We start from the raw sequence: 18,341 nt of genomic DNA, 5'->3' as shown, positions 1-18,341 counted from the left end.
GGTTCTGCTCCTGCCTTTGGTGAGCCAGGCGCTTCCATTGCCTATACGAGTGAAAAATTACAGCAAGATCACCAGGCTCTCCTCACTGCAGTATCAAAGAGGGAGACTTGACGGTTAGCATTTGTCTCCCAAGGACTACTCTTTGTTAATTCATCTTCTGTAGCTGCCTGCAAAGCCCACTGACTCATATTCTGGCCACAATATTGATGTCCAGTCCTCATTTCGCATTCTGCTTTGGCAACACCCCACACCAACCTTACTCCACACCACATGGCCACAGCTTTAAGCACTCTACTGCATCCTGAGCTCTCATCTCAGGCCCATGTATTGTCCAAAGCTTCACTCCAAGGCATTGTACTCAACCTCATCTATGGGGGAGCACTTGTCAACATGCACCTCAGCACACAGCCAAACATTAGGCAATGGTATAGGCATACCATGATGGTCATCGATTTTGGAAATCTGTGCACCAAGGGTTAAATACTGAACAACGATCACTGGCACTCCCACACAAAGTGGTGCTTGAGTGGACATAACTGCATGACTAGTTTGACTCCAAGCATGTCAACTGAGTTACAGCTGAACAGTCTCAGCTGGAACAGGGTTCTGAAGACTGACATGTTTTCAATTAACCTTCCCTTGCCAACATCCCCGTTCAGAAGCTTCCCCCCCCCCCCCCCCCCCCACCAGATTGAATGAAACCATCAGACTGTGATGACACCCCATGCCCCCACTGCACCAGACTTCCCTTCCTCTGCGAGGCCCTTCTAAGAAGCTTGTGTCCCAGCAGCAGACAGCATCCTCAAGAATGGTACTTTTCCCAGACAGTCAACGCCCACCATTGCCTCCCCCAGAATCAATCCTGGCCTTCCCTGGAGTCATACCACTGTACCAAGTCAAGCCTAGTCAGCCCTCGTCTTACCAGGTCCCCTCCAAGTCAACCCTCGTCTCCCCGAGCCTTACCCCTGTACCACCGAGTCAGATCTCATCTCCCCAAGTGAAGCCTTGTGTCCTAGAGTCTTAACCCAGTACCCTCCCAATTCAACTCACACCACCCCCAAGTCAACCAACATAATTCCTGAGTCAAGTCTGAAGTACCGAGTCAAACCCCATGCCCATCTCCCTCCTAAAGATGTGGAGCCACCCCGCAAGCACTGCGCTCTTCTCACTAGCTGCACATTTTTTGTATCTAGTCTTGCTTCGTACGGTTCTTACATTACACCGGCATGGATGGATTTTTTGATAGGGATGTTGGGGCGGGATTCTCTAATCCTGCGGCAGAATATCCACGCCGTCGTAGACGCCGTCGCATTTTACGATGGCGTGAACGGGCCGACCCGATGACTAATTCTGGCCCCTACAGGTGGGCAGCATGGCACTGGAGTGGTTCACGCCGCTCCAGCTGCTAATACTGGCGCGAACTGGGCGCCGCGGGATCCGCGGTTGCGCAGTGGCGCTGGCGCCAACGCGCAAAGGCTTCCTTCAATGCGCCGGTCCCGACGTAACATGGCACAGGACTACAGGGGCCGGCGCGTAGAAAAGGAGGTCCCCAGCCAGAGAGGACGGTCCGCCGATCAGCGGGCCAGGCCACATTGGTGGCCCACCCCGGGGTCGGACCCCACCCCCCTCTCTCTCACAGGCCGCCCCCCCCCCCCCCCCCCCCCCCCCCCCCCGGACCCCTCCACGCAGAGGTCCCGCCGGTTGAGAGTAGGTGTGGACGGCGCCGGAGGGATTTCCCGTTTTCACGAGCGGCCCTTGACTAGCGCCGCGTCAACCACGGCGGCGCCAATTCTCCGCTCTACAAGCCGGTGTCGGGGCGGCGTGGCGCGATTCGCACCGGTCACGGGGATTCTCTGGCCCAGCCCCAGGTGAGCGAATCCCACCCATGATTCGGTTTTTGGACTTGATAATGAGATGCAAATGTATTCCAATTATGTTGACTGGTGGAAATCATGGTCCGTCACTGACTGGGGGAGGGGACGATCACATCATGCTTTATCAACATTAAATGCAATTTTGCATTTCTCGCACTATTTTCTGCTCCCAATGCCACACCTGCCCGACGTGAATGGGAGGGGAAAATCCCGGCAACAGATTACATAGAACATAGAAAATACAGCACAGAACAGGCCCTTGGGCCCACGATGTTGTGCCGAACCTTTGTCCTAGATTAATCATAGATTATCATTGAATTTGCAGTGCAGAAGGAGGCCATTCGGCCCTCGAGTCTGCACCGGCTCTTGGAAAGAGCACACTACCCAAACTCAACACCACCACCCAACACCAAGGGCAATTTTGGACATCAAGGGCAATTTATTATTGGCCAATTCACCTAACCTGCACATCTTTGGACTGTGGGAGGAAACCGGAGCACCCGGAGTAAACCCACGCAGACACGGGGAGGACGTGCAGACTCCGCACAGACAGTGACCCAAGCCGGAATCGAACCTGGGACCCTGGAGCTGTGAAGCAATTGTGCTATCCACAATGCTACCGTGCTGCCCTTAAGAACAAATAAATCTACACTATATCATTTGACCGTAATCCATGTACCTATCCAATAGCTGCTCGAAGGTCCCTAATGTTTCCGACTCAACTGCTTCCACAGGCAGTGCATTCCATGTCCCCACTACTCTCTGGGTAAAGAACCTACCTCTGATATCCCTCCTATATCTTCCACCTTTCACCTTAAATTTATGTCCCCTTGTAATGGTTTGTTCCACCCGGGGAAAAAGTCTCTGACGGTCTACTCTATCTATTCCCCTGATCATCTTAGAAACCTCTATCAAGTCGCCCCTCATCCTTCTCCGTTCTAATGAGAAAAGGCCTAGCACCCTCAACCTTTCCTCGTAAGACCTGCTCTCCATTCCAGGCAACATCCTGGTAAATCTTCTTTGCACCTTTTCCAAAGCTTCCACATCCTTCCTAAAATGAGGCGACCAGAACTGTACACAGTACTCCAAATGTGGCCTTACCAAAATTTTGTACAGCTGCATCATCACCTCACGGCTCTTAAATTCAATCCCTCTATTAATGAACGCGAGCACACCATAGGCCTTCTTCACAGCTCTATCCACTTGAGTGGCAACTTTCAAAGATGTATGAACATAGACCCAAAGATCTCTTTGCTCCTCCACATTGCCAAGAACTCTACCGTTAACCCTGTATTCCGCATTCATATTTGTCCTTCCAAAATGGACAACCTCACACTTTTCAGGGTTAAACTCCATCTGCCACTTCTCAGCCCAGCTCTACATCCTATCTATATCTCTTTGCAGCCGACAACAGCCCTCCTTACTATCTACAACTTCACCAATCTTCGTATCGTCTGCAAATTTACTGACCCACCCTTCAACTCCCTCATCCAAGTCATTAATGAAAATCACAAACAGCAGAGGACCCAGAACTGATCCCTGCGGTACGCCACTGATAACTGGGATCCAGGCTGAATATTTGCCATCCACCACCACTCTCTGACTTCTATCGGTTAGCCAGTTCGTTATCCAACTGGCCAAATTTCCCACTATCCCATGCCTCCTTACTTTCTGCATAAGCCTACCATGGGGAACCTTATCAAATGCCTTACTAAAATCCATGTACACTACTTCCACTGCTTTACCTTCATCCACATGCTTGGTCACCTCCTCAAAGAATTCAATAAGACTTGTAAGGCAAGACCTACCCCTCACAAATCCGTGCTGACTATCCCTAATCAAGCAGTGTCTTTCCAGATGCTCAGAAATCCTATCCTTCAGTACCCTTTCCATTACTTTGCCTACCACCGAAGTAAGACTAACTGGCCTGTAAATCCCAGGGTTATCCCTAGTCCCTTTTTTGAACAGGGGCACGACATTTGCCACTCTCCAATCCCCTGGTACCACCCCTGTTGACAGTGAGGACGAAAAGATCATTGCCAACGGCTCTGCAATTTCATCTCTTGCTTCCCATAGAACCCTTGGATATATCCCGTCAGGCCTGGGGGACTTGTCTATCCTCAAGTTTTTCAAAATGCCCAACACATCTTCCTTCCTAACAAGTATGTCCTCGAGCTTACCAATCTGTTTCACACAGTCCTCTCCAACAATACCGCCTCTCTCATTTGTAAATACAGAAGAAAAGTACTCATTCAAGACCTCTCCTATCTCTTCAGACTCAATACACAATCTCCCGCTACTGTCCTTGAGCGGACCTACCCTCGCTCTAGTCATTCTCATATTTCTCACATATGTGTAAAAGGCCTTGGGGTTTTCCTTGATCCTACCCGCCAAAGATTGTTCATGCCCTCTCTTACCTCTCCTAATCCCTTTCTTCAGTTCCCTCCTGGCTATCTTGTATCCCTCCAATGCCCTGTCTGAACCTTGTTTCCTCAGCCTTACATAAGTCTCCTTTTACCTCTTAACAAGACATTCAACCTCTCTTGTCAACCATGGTTCCCTCACTCGACCATCTCTTCCCTGCCTGACAGGGACATACATATCAAGGACACCTAGTACCTGTTCCTTGAACAAGTTCCACATTTCACTTGTGTCCTTCCCTGCCAGCCTATGTTCCCAACTTATGCACTTCAATTCTTGTCTGACAACATCGTATTTACCCTTCCCCCAATTGTAAACCTTACCCTGTTGCACGTACCTATCCCTCTCCATTACTAAAGTGAAAGTCACAGAATTGTGGTCACTATCTCCAAAATGCTCCCCCACTATCAAGTCTATCACTTGCCCTGGTTCATTACCAAGTACTAAATCCAATATTGCCCCTCCTCTGGTCGGACAATCTACATACTGTGTTAGAAAAGCTTCCTGGACACACTGCACAAACACAACTCCATCCAAACTATTTGATCTAAAGAGTTTCCACTCAATATTTGGGAAGTTAAAGTCGCCCATGACTACTACCCTACGACTTCTGCACCTTCCCAAAATCGGTTTCCCAATCTGTTCCTCCACATCTCTGCTACTATTGGGGGGCCTATAGAAAACTCCTAACAAGGTGACTGCTCCTTTCCTATTTCTGACTTCAACCCATACTACCTCAATAGGGTGATACTCCTCGAACTGCCTTTCTGCAGCTGTTATACTATCTCTAATTAATAATGCCACCCCCCCCAACTCTTTTACCACCCTCCCTAATCTTATTGAAACATCTATAACCAGGGACCTCCAATAACCATTTCTGCCCCTCTTCTATCCAAGTTTCCGTGATGGCCACCACATCGTAGTCCCAAGTACCGATCCATGCCTTAAGTTCACCCACCTTATTCCTGATGCTTCTTGCGTTGAAGTATACACACTTCAACCCATCTCCGTGCCTGCAAGTACTCTCCTTACATCCAATGTGACTGTGATCAAGGAGCAGTATCCCTCCTCATTTTTAACAACTTGTCCACAATCTTTGACACAGCTGACCGCTACTTCCTCCTCCAATGCTTCTCCTTCATTGTCCAGTTGATTGAGACTGTCTTTGCCTAGTTCTATTCCAGTCATAGTCAAAGAATTTCTAAAACAGCTCTTCTTTCTCCTCCCACACGGTTATCTCCTGAGCCTCCCAGGATCTAACATTGGCCCTCTCCGATTAGCTGTTTATAGCTGCCGTTCAGGAACATCCTCCAAAACACAATGCTAGGTTTCACATGTATATGATCTCACAACCACTTCTCGTGATCCCCTAACTGCTTCTGATGTCAGGCTTTTTTGCCAACATCCAACCCCGAGTGAGCAGAAATGCTCTTTAATTTAATACTCGGAAAGCATTACCTTCAGCCCATGCCAAAAAACCAATTCCTGATCCACAGATTCACATCCGTCCCTGGAAACTGTCAGGAACTACGCAGACTGCTCATAACTGGTGTTGGTTTGCAATTTTGGCTTATTTGACCATGAACTTTACTTTTGACCCCAAATGCGCTGCATTATTAAGAACTACTTACACTTTGGTAGGGTCAGCCACTAATGTTCCACTTAATAATAATAATCTTTATTAGTGTCACAAGTAGGCTTCCATTAACACTGCAATAAAGTTACTGTGAAAATCCCTTAGTGGCCACATTCCGGGCCTGTTCGGGTACATTGAAGAAGAATGCAGAAAGTCCAACTGACCTAACAAGCACGTCCCATGCAGGCACGGGGAGAACGTGCAGACTCCGCACAGTGACCAAAGCTGAGAATTGAACCTGGGACCCTGGCGCTGTGAAGCAACAGTGATAAGAACATAAGAACTAGAAGCAGGAGTAGGCTATCTGGCCCCTCGAGCCTGCTCCACCATTCAATGAGATCATGGCTGATCTTTTGTGGACTCAGCTCCACTTTCCGGCCCAAACACCATAATCCTTAATCCCTTTATTCTTCAAAAAACTATCTATCTTTATCTTAAAAACATTTAATGAAGGAGCCTCTACTGCTTTACTGGGCAAGGAATTCCATAGATTCACAACCCTTTGGGTGAAGAAGTTCCTCCTAAACTCAGTCCTAAATCTACTTCCCCTTATTTTGAGGCTATGCCCCCTAGTTCTGCTTTCACCCGCCAGTGGAAACAACCTGCTCGCATCTATCCTATCTATTCCCTTCATAATTTTACATGTTTCTATAAGATCCCCCCCTCATCCTTCTAAATTCCAACGGGTACAGTCCCAGTCTACTCAACCTCTCCTCGTAATCCAACCCTTTCAGCTCTGGGATTAACCTAGTGAATCTCCTCTGCACACCCTCCAGTGCCAGTACGTCCTTTCTCAAGTAAGGAGACCAAAACTGAACACAATACTCCAGGCGTGGTCTCACTAACACCTGATACAATTGCAGCAGAACCTCCCTAGTCTTAAACGCAATCCCTCTAGCAATGAAGGACAAAATTCCATTTGCCTTCTTAATCACCTGTTGCACCTGTAAACTAACTTTTTGCGACTCATGCACTAGCACACCCAGGTCTCTCTGCACAGCAGCATGTTTCAATAACCACTGTGCTACAGTGCCACCCACAAGTCCAACTCACTTATTTTTGTCTTTCAAAACTCCTCTGACCTTAATTCTCGGAGAATGCACCCTAACTTCTTTCACCTCACTACTGATGCCTGGCTTGACCTAGTTAGGTTCCAACAACTAGCATTCCCATCCTAATCCTCCTTGTTTCTTTGTCCTCCTGTAAGAAACTTAAAATCTCTCTTTGACCAAACTTCTGGTCATCTGTCATAAAGTATCTTCCCTTTGTCTTTGTTTCAATTTTATTTTGAAGCACCTTAGGATATTTTACCACATTAAAGGAAATGCAAGTCGCTGTTAATGTTAACAGCTTCATACTAAAGTTTTATGCTGCAAAAATCTACTTTAAACTAAACATTGAATGCTTTGGGAGTGAAATTCTACTTCAATAGGGGCACAGATTGGGTGATATATATATTGACGATATATAGTAATTGGGTGAGGCAGTCAATTTACACACAGCAAGGATCCACCAATAAGCTAAATTACGAGCCGACTTCGGCATGGCCCTTGCTGATCTTCTCATTTAGAAGGGTAAAGGTACATGCACTGGAAGCAGAGTGGGTAGACTGTGACATCAGTCAGTGTATTAATATTGACTTGGAACTCTGCCTCTTAGTGTCTGAGTTAGGAGCTGCAAGTGTCAGATTCAGTGATAATTCTTTCTCATCAAATATCTGCTCTTCTCTTCCTTCATTGTCAAGCTGCAGTGGGTGGTCAGGCAGCAGTGGACTGAAGGATGACGGTTGTGAATGGAAAGCAAATAGAGCATGGTCACACCATCTGCAGCTTGCACTTAATTTCAAGTTAGGGGAGGAGGATGAAGTTTGATATGAGGTGCGTGAGGCATGAACATATCATTCTCTTGGATGGTTTCAGTGACACAGAGTACAATAGGCTCAGTGACTACCACACTAATAATTTGGTGCACTGTTTCCTCCAAGGAGCTCAGGTAATGCAGCCATGACTGAACCCATTTTTTTTTTTGCTGACCCTTCTCTTATACATCTTATCCTGCGGAAGAGAAGGAAGACTGTTCGAGTGACTGAATGTGGTGATGTGCCTGTCATAGCTGAATAGCTATAAGTATGTGGACGTACAAGATTTTTGTGAGAAACACTTTTAGAAGTAGCTCCAAATTTCGCTGAAGCCAGAATCCACTGTCTCTTTAACAGGTGCAGGCTGGATTTAGGAAGAGCAGGCTGTCTTTAACTCATACCAGCCTCACATTAATCTGGGTCCCCTTCTGAGCCTGCAGCCAGACAGCAGCACATTTAGTCTGCACGTTGCAATGATGGGGCTGAGCAGTCAGCACAAAGTTTGTGTTCTAAGTGTATCAATTCAATTCGACGTTTTGTAATTGCTCATTACAATTCCCAATCCTGCAGATGGGCTAAATCCAATTTGTTTCATCCATTTACTGTGTTGATTGGATTGGATGTTCCAAATGTCCTCAGGCGCACTTCAGCTGGGAGACTCAAAAAATCATGCAAATTTTATTTTTCCTGCAACCAAGTGGCACTCCTGCTGATAAATCTCATGTACCTTTGGGTGAGGAGATAATTGAAATTAATTTGCATGTTTTCCACTGTGATAATTAATTGACCGTGGAACTATATGCTTTGAAACTGGGAGAAAATTAGAGGGATAAAAAGTGTGGTTTCATTAATCACTGTTCAATATATAACTAAATGAATTCTTAGTAACTTTCAAAGCAACACATCTCAACTGCTTGAAAAATAGTTTTAGACGGAAGAGATTAAACAAAACTCACATTCCTTTCAACCTCGATAAGTCTGTCTTTAACCTTCAATAGTTCACGAGTTACTTCTTGGTTCTCTCGTTCCCATTTACTTGTAGACCGTATTTCTTCACCAGGCCTACCTTGCGAATTCTGCACATTTTTTTCTTCTTCTTGTCTCTGTTTGAGAGCTTCATAGTTTCTCTTCACCTGTAACCATGGAAGTTAACAAATATATTGTAGAAACATTTACAGTTATAAAGTAATAATTTCTATAGTTGGCTAGGAACATTAAAATAGTCTTGAAAATCAATATTTATCGTTCTCATTGTTTTTGGTTTGCTGGCTATGTCCCAAAATTTTGGGGTAAAACTTTAAATTTTCCTGTTAATTTCTTACAATAAATGAAGTTTAGAAATATATGTGTATCTTATCCATATCAAAACCACACGGAGTGTGTGCAGTCCATATTGTACTGATTTTATATGTGCAATGAGTGCATATCACTGGATCTGATTTTAGTCAGGACAGATATGGATCTTCGTTAGATACTGCGTTGTGAGCGACCGCATTCTTTACACTGTAGCAATTGCAGGTAAGTAACCGCAACAATGAACACTGGTTCTTAATTTCTACATTTAATTTAACAAAAGCTCTCAAGTGTTCTGGTGTGATGCATCACTGCGACTTTGTCTCAAATGTGACGGGGCTATATTGTTTTGCCAATCTTCTTGATAATAAATAGACAAAACCAACTCAAGTCACTTATCTTTGTACAATTAATGTCAAAACAGACAGTTGACACAACTTTGGTAAGCAGAAGTTTGGAACTTGGGTAGTAGATTGTATTTTCTTTACTCTGTACTAGGTAGGGTTTTTCAATAAAGCAGAACATTCGCATTGTGTAGGAGCCTCTCAAATCAAAATTGAGGAAGCATCTTCAGCAAATACTCACCGTTGCCAATTTGCATGCCTTGACCAAACACTACCAAATTCTCTTCATAGTGTTAGATCAAATGCCTTACACCACTGTGCTTCAAACTGGTTTAAATTTGAAGTTCTGGAGTTCATCAATTTTTGCAGTACTTCATTATATTCCAGAGTTTTGAAGTTGAAAAAATGAGGAGGATGTCCAGATCATAGGAACTCTGAAAATCCTACTATGGCTCCAGAACATGATGTTCTAAGCAACTATCCCGAAGAATTCTATGAACTCCTCATCTCGGCTACCTTTTCTCATCTGAATTTTCCAGTGTGCATGTAGATTAAAATCTTGCATTACCACCACCGTGCCTTCCTTAGAATTTCCCATTATTTCTTACTTTATGCTCCACCCTACCACATGGTTACTATTTAGACGGTCTTTACCCAAACCATTTCCACATCCTGCTTTCCTGAACTTAGGTTATACTTCTCGATTGTGCTCATATCATCATTAAATAACAGAGCCTCCCCACCACATTTCCCTCACTTTGTGTCCTTCCTAAATGACCTGTAGCTCAGTGGGCTAGACAGCTGGTTTGTGATGCAGAATAAGACCAGCAGCGCGAGTTCAATTCCCGTACCAGCTTACCCAAACAGGCGCCGGAATGTGGCAACTAGGGGTTTTTCACAGTAAATTCATACTTGTGACAATAAAAGGTTACTATTACTAATATTCAAGACCCAATACCTGCCTTTCTGCAGCCATGTCTCTGTAATGGCTAACAAACTGTACTTATTTATTTCTACGTGCGCTCTCAGTACGTCTGTTTTGTTTCAAATAATAATAATTTGTCACAAGTAGACTCACATTAACACTGCAATGAAGTTACTGTGAAAATCGCCAAGTTGCCACATTCCGATGCTTGTTCAGGTCCACAGAGGGAGAATTCAGAATGTCCAAATTACCTAACAAGCATGTCTTTCGGGGCTTGTGGGAGGAAACCGAAGCACCCGGAGGAAACCCACGCAGACACGGGGAGAACGTGCAGACTCCGCACAGACAGTGACCCATGCTGGGAATCGAACTTGGGACCCTGGTGCTGTGAATCAACAGTGCTAACCACTGCGCTACCGTGCCGCCCATCTCAAATGCTTCATGCATTCAGATACAGAGCCTTAAGTTTCATCCTTTTATTCTTTTCATAACCTCTAGTCTCATCTGTTGATTTACTGTTAGATTTGTACTCTCTATCCCTTCCTGTCATGGTCTGTTTTTCCATTTCCTGTAATAATACATACTTATTTCTGAACTTTGATTTACCACATCTTCCTACATTTGATCCCTTGATCAATGTAGTACACTTTTTTCAAAGGTAAGTAGCCTACTTAAATGGAGTGCACAAAGGATCAGAGTGTAAGCTTGGAGTTTGGTAAGTGGGGAGTAGGAGGTGCTTGTTTTCCTTTACTTTTTCTATATTTTTCACCCTTTAGGATTAGTCGTTATTCTACAGCAGGAAACTGAGTTAACTGCTTGGTGAGAATCTGTTAAGTAAGTTTTACTCATTTCCTAGGGTTTAAAACAGTGCTCAACTTGGGGTTATTTAACAAAATTTCTAAAAAGCACCATAGGTAAGTAATTATTTAAAACACAAAGATGCCAGGTTTGGTCATGTGTCATGTGGAAGCTCCTAGAAAACTCTGTGGTCTATGGCAAACACGTCTGCAGTGTTTATGGCTCAAAGGACCTCGGCTCAGAGGGAGAGTTAGCCGAACGCTTTGTTCCAGAGGTGGTCACACCCCTTAGGATTGCGTCCTATGGTTTGGAAAGTGGTCAAGGACAGGAGGGTGTGTCTGCAGCTGAGGCAGGTAAGGGACCTAGAGGGCAGGAATGTCAGCTTTTGCAATTATCCAACAGGGTTTGGGGTTCTCGCAGCTTGTTTGGATGAGAGTGAGGAATGCAGGGTGGCTGGACTGACTGCCCACAGCATCATGGTACAGGTAGCCATTCACGTGGGGAGAGCAGATTAAAATGTAGTGGTAGAAGACAGTATAGTTCGATGGATTGACACTGTTCTCTGCAATAAACAGCCAGAGTCCAAGCAGCAGTGTTGCCTGCCTTGTGCCAGGGTTTGGGACATCTGCTCCTCGCTGGTGAGGAACCTGCAGTGAGAGGGGGAAGTCCCATTATTGTGGTCCATGTAAGCAACAACAACACAGGTAGAATATTTTAAAATGTATTTTATTCCAAACATATTCAAAGTACAAAAACATGAATCAAAGAACATTCTCCACACCTCAGTTCACACAAGCTTTCACCCCCCTCCGCCCCATCGATGAACAATTCTTCAAACATAGTCATGAACAGTCCCCAAGATGTCTCAAAGCCCTCAATGATCCCCTCAATTTGAACTTGGTCGTTTCCAGCCGGAGAAAATCGTGCTAGTCGCCCAGCCAGGCCGCCACCCCTGGTGGCCTTGTCGACCGCCATTGCAGCAGAATCCTTCACCGGGCAACGAGAGAGGCAAAGGCCACAATGTCGTCTTTCCTTCCCTCCATCAGCTCCAGCATTTCCGACACCCAAAAAATCGACACCACATGGTCTGGCCCAGCCTCTACCCCACAATCTTTGATAATGTCCCAAACGCCCCCTCCCAGTATCTCTTCACCTTCACAGCCCCAGAGCATATATGCGTGATTTGTTGGTCCTCGCCCACACTTCACACTCGTCTGCCACCCCCTGGAAGAACCCACTCATCCTCACCAGAGTCATTTGCACCACCTTAAACTGAATCAAACTCATCCTCACACACGAGGAGGTCGAATTCATCCTACGCAACATCCTATCTCCCCATCCCAGCTCCTCCTCCCATTTCTCCTTAATCCTCACCATCTGCACTCCCCCCTGCTCCCCCAGCCACGTCAATATATATCCCTAATCCTACACTCACCTTCCACATTCAGGAGCAGCAACTGCTCCAATAAGGTATACTCCAGCTGCTGGCGGAACTAGTTTCTGATGAACGCTATCAGCTACTCCATCTGGAGTTTTCCAACTTGTGACAATCCTTCCCCCTCCGCCATCTTTCCATTGTTGCTGCACCACAGGTCTCCTCCAGTTCCTTGGCCAGGTCTTTAACCTTCTGCCGTGTCTGATAACCAGCAGACATGCCACACCCAGGGGAAACTTCTCCTCTACACCTTCAGCTACATTTCCCTGTCAAAATTCCCCCACTTTCGGGTAAAAAGGGCTCAAATCAACACCTTCGAGCTGGAGCTGCCCTGTGTGCGACCACTCACTCCATGGCCACCACCAGAAGTCCAGAAACAACTATGTTAAACTTAAATAAGAGTAATTACAAAGGAATTTGAGCAGAGTTGGCTGGTTTAGACTGGGAAAGGAGTTCAGCAGAAAGACGGCTGATCAGCAATGGCAGATGTTTATGAAAAACGTTCATGACTCACAACAAATATATATCGCAGTGAGGAAGAAGGATTCTAGGAAGGGGAAAATCAACCATGATTATCAAGGGAAGTTAAGGATAGTATTAAACTGAAAAAACCCCACAAAGATTAGTGGCAGGCCAGAGGAATGGGACCTAAATGGAGAAAGACTGCAGAAGGCTGCAGCACAATGGGATTTAGGATCCTCATTTACAAATCACAAAAAGCTAAAATGCAAGTTCAGCAGGTAATCGGGAAGGCATTGTTTGCCTTTATTTCAAGAGGAATGTAGTACAAAAATTTGGAAGTCTTGTTCAAACTATACAAGGCACTAGTTAGACCGGACCTGGAATACTGTTAACAGTTTTGGTCCCCTTATCTAAGGAAAGATACACTAGCATTGGGTGCAGTCCAGGGGAGGCTCACTAGGTTGATCCCGGATATGGAGGGATTTTCTTAAGAGAGGTTGAGTAGGTTGGGCCTATGAGTTTAGAAGAATGAGAGGCGGCCTTATTGAGACATATAGAATTTTCAGGTGGTTTGAAATGGTAGATGCTGATAAGTAATTTTCCCTGGTGGGAGATCCTAGGACCAGAGGGCATAATTACAGAGTAAGGGATCACCCAATTAAGATAGAGATGAGGAGGAATTTCTTCTCTCAGGAGGGTACTGAATCTGTGGTATTCTTTACCGCACGCAGAGGGCTGGGTTGTTAACTATGTTCAAGACTGAGATAGACAGATTTTGAATCAGTCAGGGAATTAAGGTGGTCAAGTGGAGTTGAGAATTATCATGTCATAGATCAGTCATGACCTCATTAAATCGTGTAGTAGAGTCCTTGGGCCGATTGGACTACTTCTGCTCCTGCGCCTTATGGCCTTACAGAACCATTTCCCTCAATTTCTCCTCGAGACAATTCTACCAGCCCAGGGATTAGTCTGGTGAACCTCCATTGCACTCACTCTATGGCAAAATTAATCCTTCCTTCGAAAAGGAGAGCAAAACTGTACACAACACTCTACATGTGGTCTCACCAAGGTTCGATAAAAATGAACCAAGACATAGAATCATAGTATTTATGGTGCAGGAGGCCAATCGGCACATTGAGTCTGCACCGGCCCTTTGAAAGACCACCCCACTTAAGTCCACACCTCCACCATATCCCCGTAACCCAACCTAACCTTTTTGGACAAGGACAACTTATCGTGGCCAATCCACCTAACCTGCACATCTTTGGGCTGTTGGGAGGAAACTGGAGCACCCGGAAGGAAACCCATGCAGACACGGGGAGGGGAAACATGTAGACTCCGCACAGACAGTGACCGAAGCCGGGAATCGTACCTGGGACCCTGGAGCTGTGAAGCACAGTGCTAACCATCATGCTACCGTGCTGCCCTCTTCACTCCTGTGTTCAAATCCCCTTGCAATGAAGGCCAACACACCATTTGCCTTCCCAGCTTCTTGCTTCACCCATATTTTGGCTTTTAGTGACTCATGAACAATGACATCCAGCTCTCTTTGAACATCAGCATTTCCCAACCTTTCACCATTTACAAATATGCTGCCTTTCTGTTATTCCTACCAAAGTGGATAACCGCACACTTTTTCACATTATATTCCATCTGTCATGTTCTCACCATCTCACTTAGCCCTGTCCAAATCCCCTGGAACTCTCCTTGCATCCTCCACACACTTCACATTCCCACCTAGCTTTGTGCCATTAGCAAATTTGAAAATACCACATTTTGTTCCATTCCTCTTGCTGCCATCTCCGAGATCTGCTGGCCAAGGAAATGGCTGGCAGCTCTCTGGTCTCAGCAGCATGACTAAGGGTGGTGGCCATTCTTGGGACAGCATCCATTCTCCAACGGAGATCTTTGCTAAAGCCAGATGGGAAAGTAGGCGGAGTTTTTTCTGGCGAGGATTGGCCGGGAGACTTGGTGAGTGAAAACCATGGATTTTCAGTGGCCTAAACATGGGTGGGTAATTTGAAGCCTCCCCTGCCACATAAGAATTTGCGCTATTTTTTTGTCCGGGGGTGGGGGGGGGGGGGGTTGCGCTCTGGGAACAGCCTCAATGGCATTATGCCTATTTGCTAACCTGGTCTGGGAGAGTGTAAAATTCTGCCCTGTAAGTCACTGTTAATTTGGTGCCTTCTCTCTATAGACAGCTTCATTCACACCGCTGAAAAGAAACATGTGCTTATTGGAATGGATTTGATTGAGGAAAAATAATGCTACATGCATAAAGGTCACAAACCATAAGGTCAACAAGACAGATGAGTTGTTGCTCTGCCACTGCAGAAATTCAGAGTAATGCTCATTCTGGATGATTGCAATAACATCTACCTCAACCCAGGTACCTGGGCATCCAAGTGGCGCGGGAATGGGACCGGCTGCATAAATTGAATCTGGCCCGGCTAGTGGACCAAATGAAGGACGATTTTCGGAGATGGGACGCGCTTCCGTTGTCTCTGGCTGGGAGGGTTCAAACGGTGAAAATGATGGTCCTCCCGAGATTCTTATTTGTATTTCAGTGTCTCCCCATCTTTATTCCGCAGTCAACAGAGTGATCAAGGGCTTCGTCTGAGCGGGTAAGACCCCGCGGGTAAGGAAGGTAAGGAGTCGGGGAGAGGGTGGGCTGGCGCTGCCAAATTTTAGAAACTATTGCTGGCGGCTAATATAGCCATGATCAGGAAGTGGGTGGTGGGGGGTTGGCATGGGTGCGTATGGAGGCGGCTTCTTGTAAGGGCACCAGTCTGGGGCGTTGGTAACTGCGCCTCTGCCGCTCCCGCCGGCACAGTACTCCACCAGCCCCATGGTGGTGGCGGCCCTGAGAGTTTGGGGCCAGTGGAGGCGGCATGTGGGAGCATCGGTCTGGGCCCCAATTTGTGATAATCACCAGTTTGCCCCGGGGAGTATGGATGGGAGGGTTCCGGTTATGGTGGAGAGCGGGGATTGAGAGGATGGGGGATGTAATCAGAGGGGAGCTTTCCGAGTACGAGGGTGTTGGAGGAAAAGTTTGCATTGGCGAGGGGAAACAAATTCAGGTATTTGCAGGTGCGAGACTTCCTTCGTAAACAGGTGTCAACCATCCCGTTCCTACCGCTGAGGGGGATTCAGGACAGGGTAGTTTCCAGAGGGTGGGTAGGGAAGGGGAGAGTCTCGGACATCCAAAAGGAGCTTATGGGGTTGGAGGAGATGCAGACCGAGGAGCTGAAGCAAGTGGGAGGCGGAGCAGGGAGGTGAGATAGAGGTTTATGGGCGGACGCGTTGAGTAATGTCGATGCGTCCACAACATGTGCCAGGCTCAGCCTGTTACAATTTAAGGTTGTTCACCGGGCTCACATGACAGTGGCCCGGATGAGCAGATTCTTTGGGGTGGAGGACAGGTGCACAAAACGCGCGGGAGGACCAGCGAACCATGTCCACATGTTTTGGACATGTCCAAAGCTTAGGGGATTTTGGCAGGGGTTTGCGGATGTCATGTTCAAAGCCGTAAGGTTTATATCACACTGTTTCACGGAAAATTTTTTTCCTTGATTTTGATTCAAGAACCATGAATTAATTAAGATTAATTGGTAACTGAACAATGAATAGATGGTTGGGACTGCTCAAGTTACTTTGGTCCAATGTGAGTGAATAACTGTACTTATAAGTTATTAGACCTGTGACTGATCTGGCACTGGGTGCCCCTGCTTCCTCTTCCCTTCCACTGGGATCCCCATCAGATGAGGAGTGCTGAATAGTTTGCCTTTTGCACCTCGAGTCCTTGCAGCTCTGATATGGCACGCAGAATACAGAACATGGCAATTGTACTCAAGATCCTGGTTGGTGAGTAGAGATCCCCTTTGTATCTAACAATCGATCCATGTGAATATATTTAATGACGCAGCATGAGAAGTTCTGTGAAGTAGAGAATTCCAAAGATCAGCAGCCTTAGATTGAAGAAATTTCTCCTCATCAACTCAAAATGGCAGACGTGTCATTCTGAGACTGACGCCAGGTTCGAGGGGAAACATCCGCCTAGCATCTACCTGGTCAAGCCCCTTAAGAATTTTATATGTTTCAATGAGATCAGCTTTAATTCACCTCCAGACCTGTTCATACAGCTAACGTACAATGTAAACAGACCAATGGTTTGTTCAATTACATATCTAATTGTCATACTTGTAGCGTTGCAGGTGTTAATTGGAATGGCTTGTCAGAGAGTCCTTGACTCGGTGAAAAGCGTTTCCTTTGTTGTTAGGCAGCAACCCTTAAGGCTAGTTTCAGGTCGAAACATGAGAAGGATATTGGACTGTCGCAGAATGAAAACATCATGGTAGTTCCAAAGGAACACAGACCTGCAGAACCTTTCCTTGCGACTGCAAACCGTTTGAATACTGATGGAATGAAAATCCTCGTGGTCGACAGATTTTCCTCCGAGAGGGATGTTTGGATTGCCCAATGTGTAGTTGATGGCACCCTGCCCCTCATGGAAACCATTGTTGGCCTCATTTAGTGAAAGATGCATCCTGTGATCTCCCTTCTCTGCAGGTCAAAGGCAGCTGCCTCCATAGTATGCCCTTACTATTGGCACTACTGATTCTTTATTGTCTGAAGTCCAATGAAAAGCAACTATCCTGATGTTGTGTCTGTGTGAACACCTCTGTGAACTTCTCATGCTGAGTCATTAAATATATTCACATTGATCGATTGTTAGATACAAAGGGGATCTCTACTCACCAACCAGCATCTTGAGTACAATTGCCATGTTCAGTATTCTGCGTGCCATGTCAGAACACCTCTGAATTTAAGTTTTGAACAAGCACTCCCATCAAATACTTTCCCAAAAGAAACTGAGAAAGCAACTGCAAGCGTTGAACCTTCATTCAGATTTGGTCTCTTGTCCTTTTCCAAAGTAATGAAGAACTGCTAAATCTCCCCCCTGTTTGACTGCTGATTTTTCCAAACCTCAGGAAACTATTGCAGCAGAAATTAATGCCAACATGCTGTCAAAATAGAATATGAGGTTAATTTAAATATTAATGGTAAGCTTGCCACTCCAAAACAGAAAATGTAGCCACCCTGATATAAGATGCTGTAAAAGCGGAAACTGGAGCATGCACAGTACATGAGGGTCACATCTTGCGATTTTGATCCTTTAACCCCCAAACCCAGCTCCTGCCTGCCACGGGGTTCTGGAACAGAGATCTCTAATATTTAGCTATTGGTTTTATTCAAAAATAGGTCAGATAACTCCGCAAGAATAATGTATTTGAA

The 18,341-nt window shown here is 45.8% G+C and overlaps 1 protein-coding gene across 13 annotated transcripts in view; it reads right to left on the bottom strand.

The window, feature by feature from the left end:
* LOC140424010 (girdin-like) overlaps positions 1–18,341 on the bottom strand; it is a 695,300-nt gene that overhangs the window by 282,135 nt on the left and 394,824 nt on the right. For all 13 annotated transcript variants that reach the window (XM_072507832.1, XM_072507831.1, XM_072507835.1 and 10 more), the window contains one exon: positions 8,746–8,922. In XM_072507832.1, coding sequence (XP_072363933.1) covers positions 8,746–8,922 — 177 coding nt within the window. The remainder of the gene's footprint in view (positions 1–8,745; positions 8,923–18,341) is intronic.

The sequence above is a fragment of the Scyliorhinus torazame genome, chromosome 1 (genome assembly GCF_047496885.1).
Source record: "Scyliorhinus torazame isolate Kashiwa2021f chromosome 1, sScyTor2.1, whole genome shotgun sequence".
Taxonomy (NCBI): Eukaryota; Metazoa; Chordata; class Chondrichthyes; order Carcharhiniformes; family Scyliorhinidae; genus Scyliorhinus; species Scyliorhinus torazame.
The sequence above is the reverse complement of the archived record's forward strand: the minus strand, read 5'-3'. Positions and strand labels throughout refer to the sequence as shown.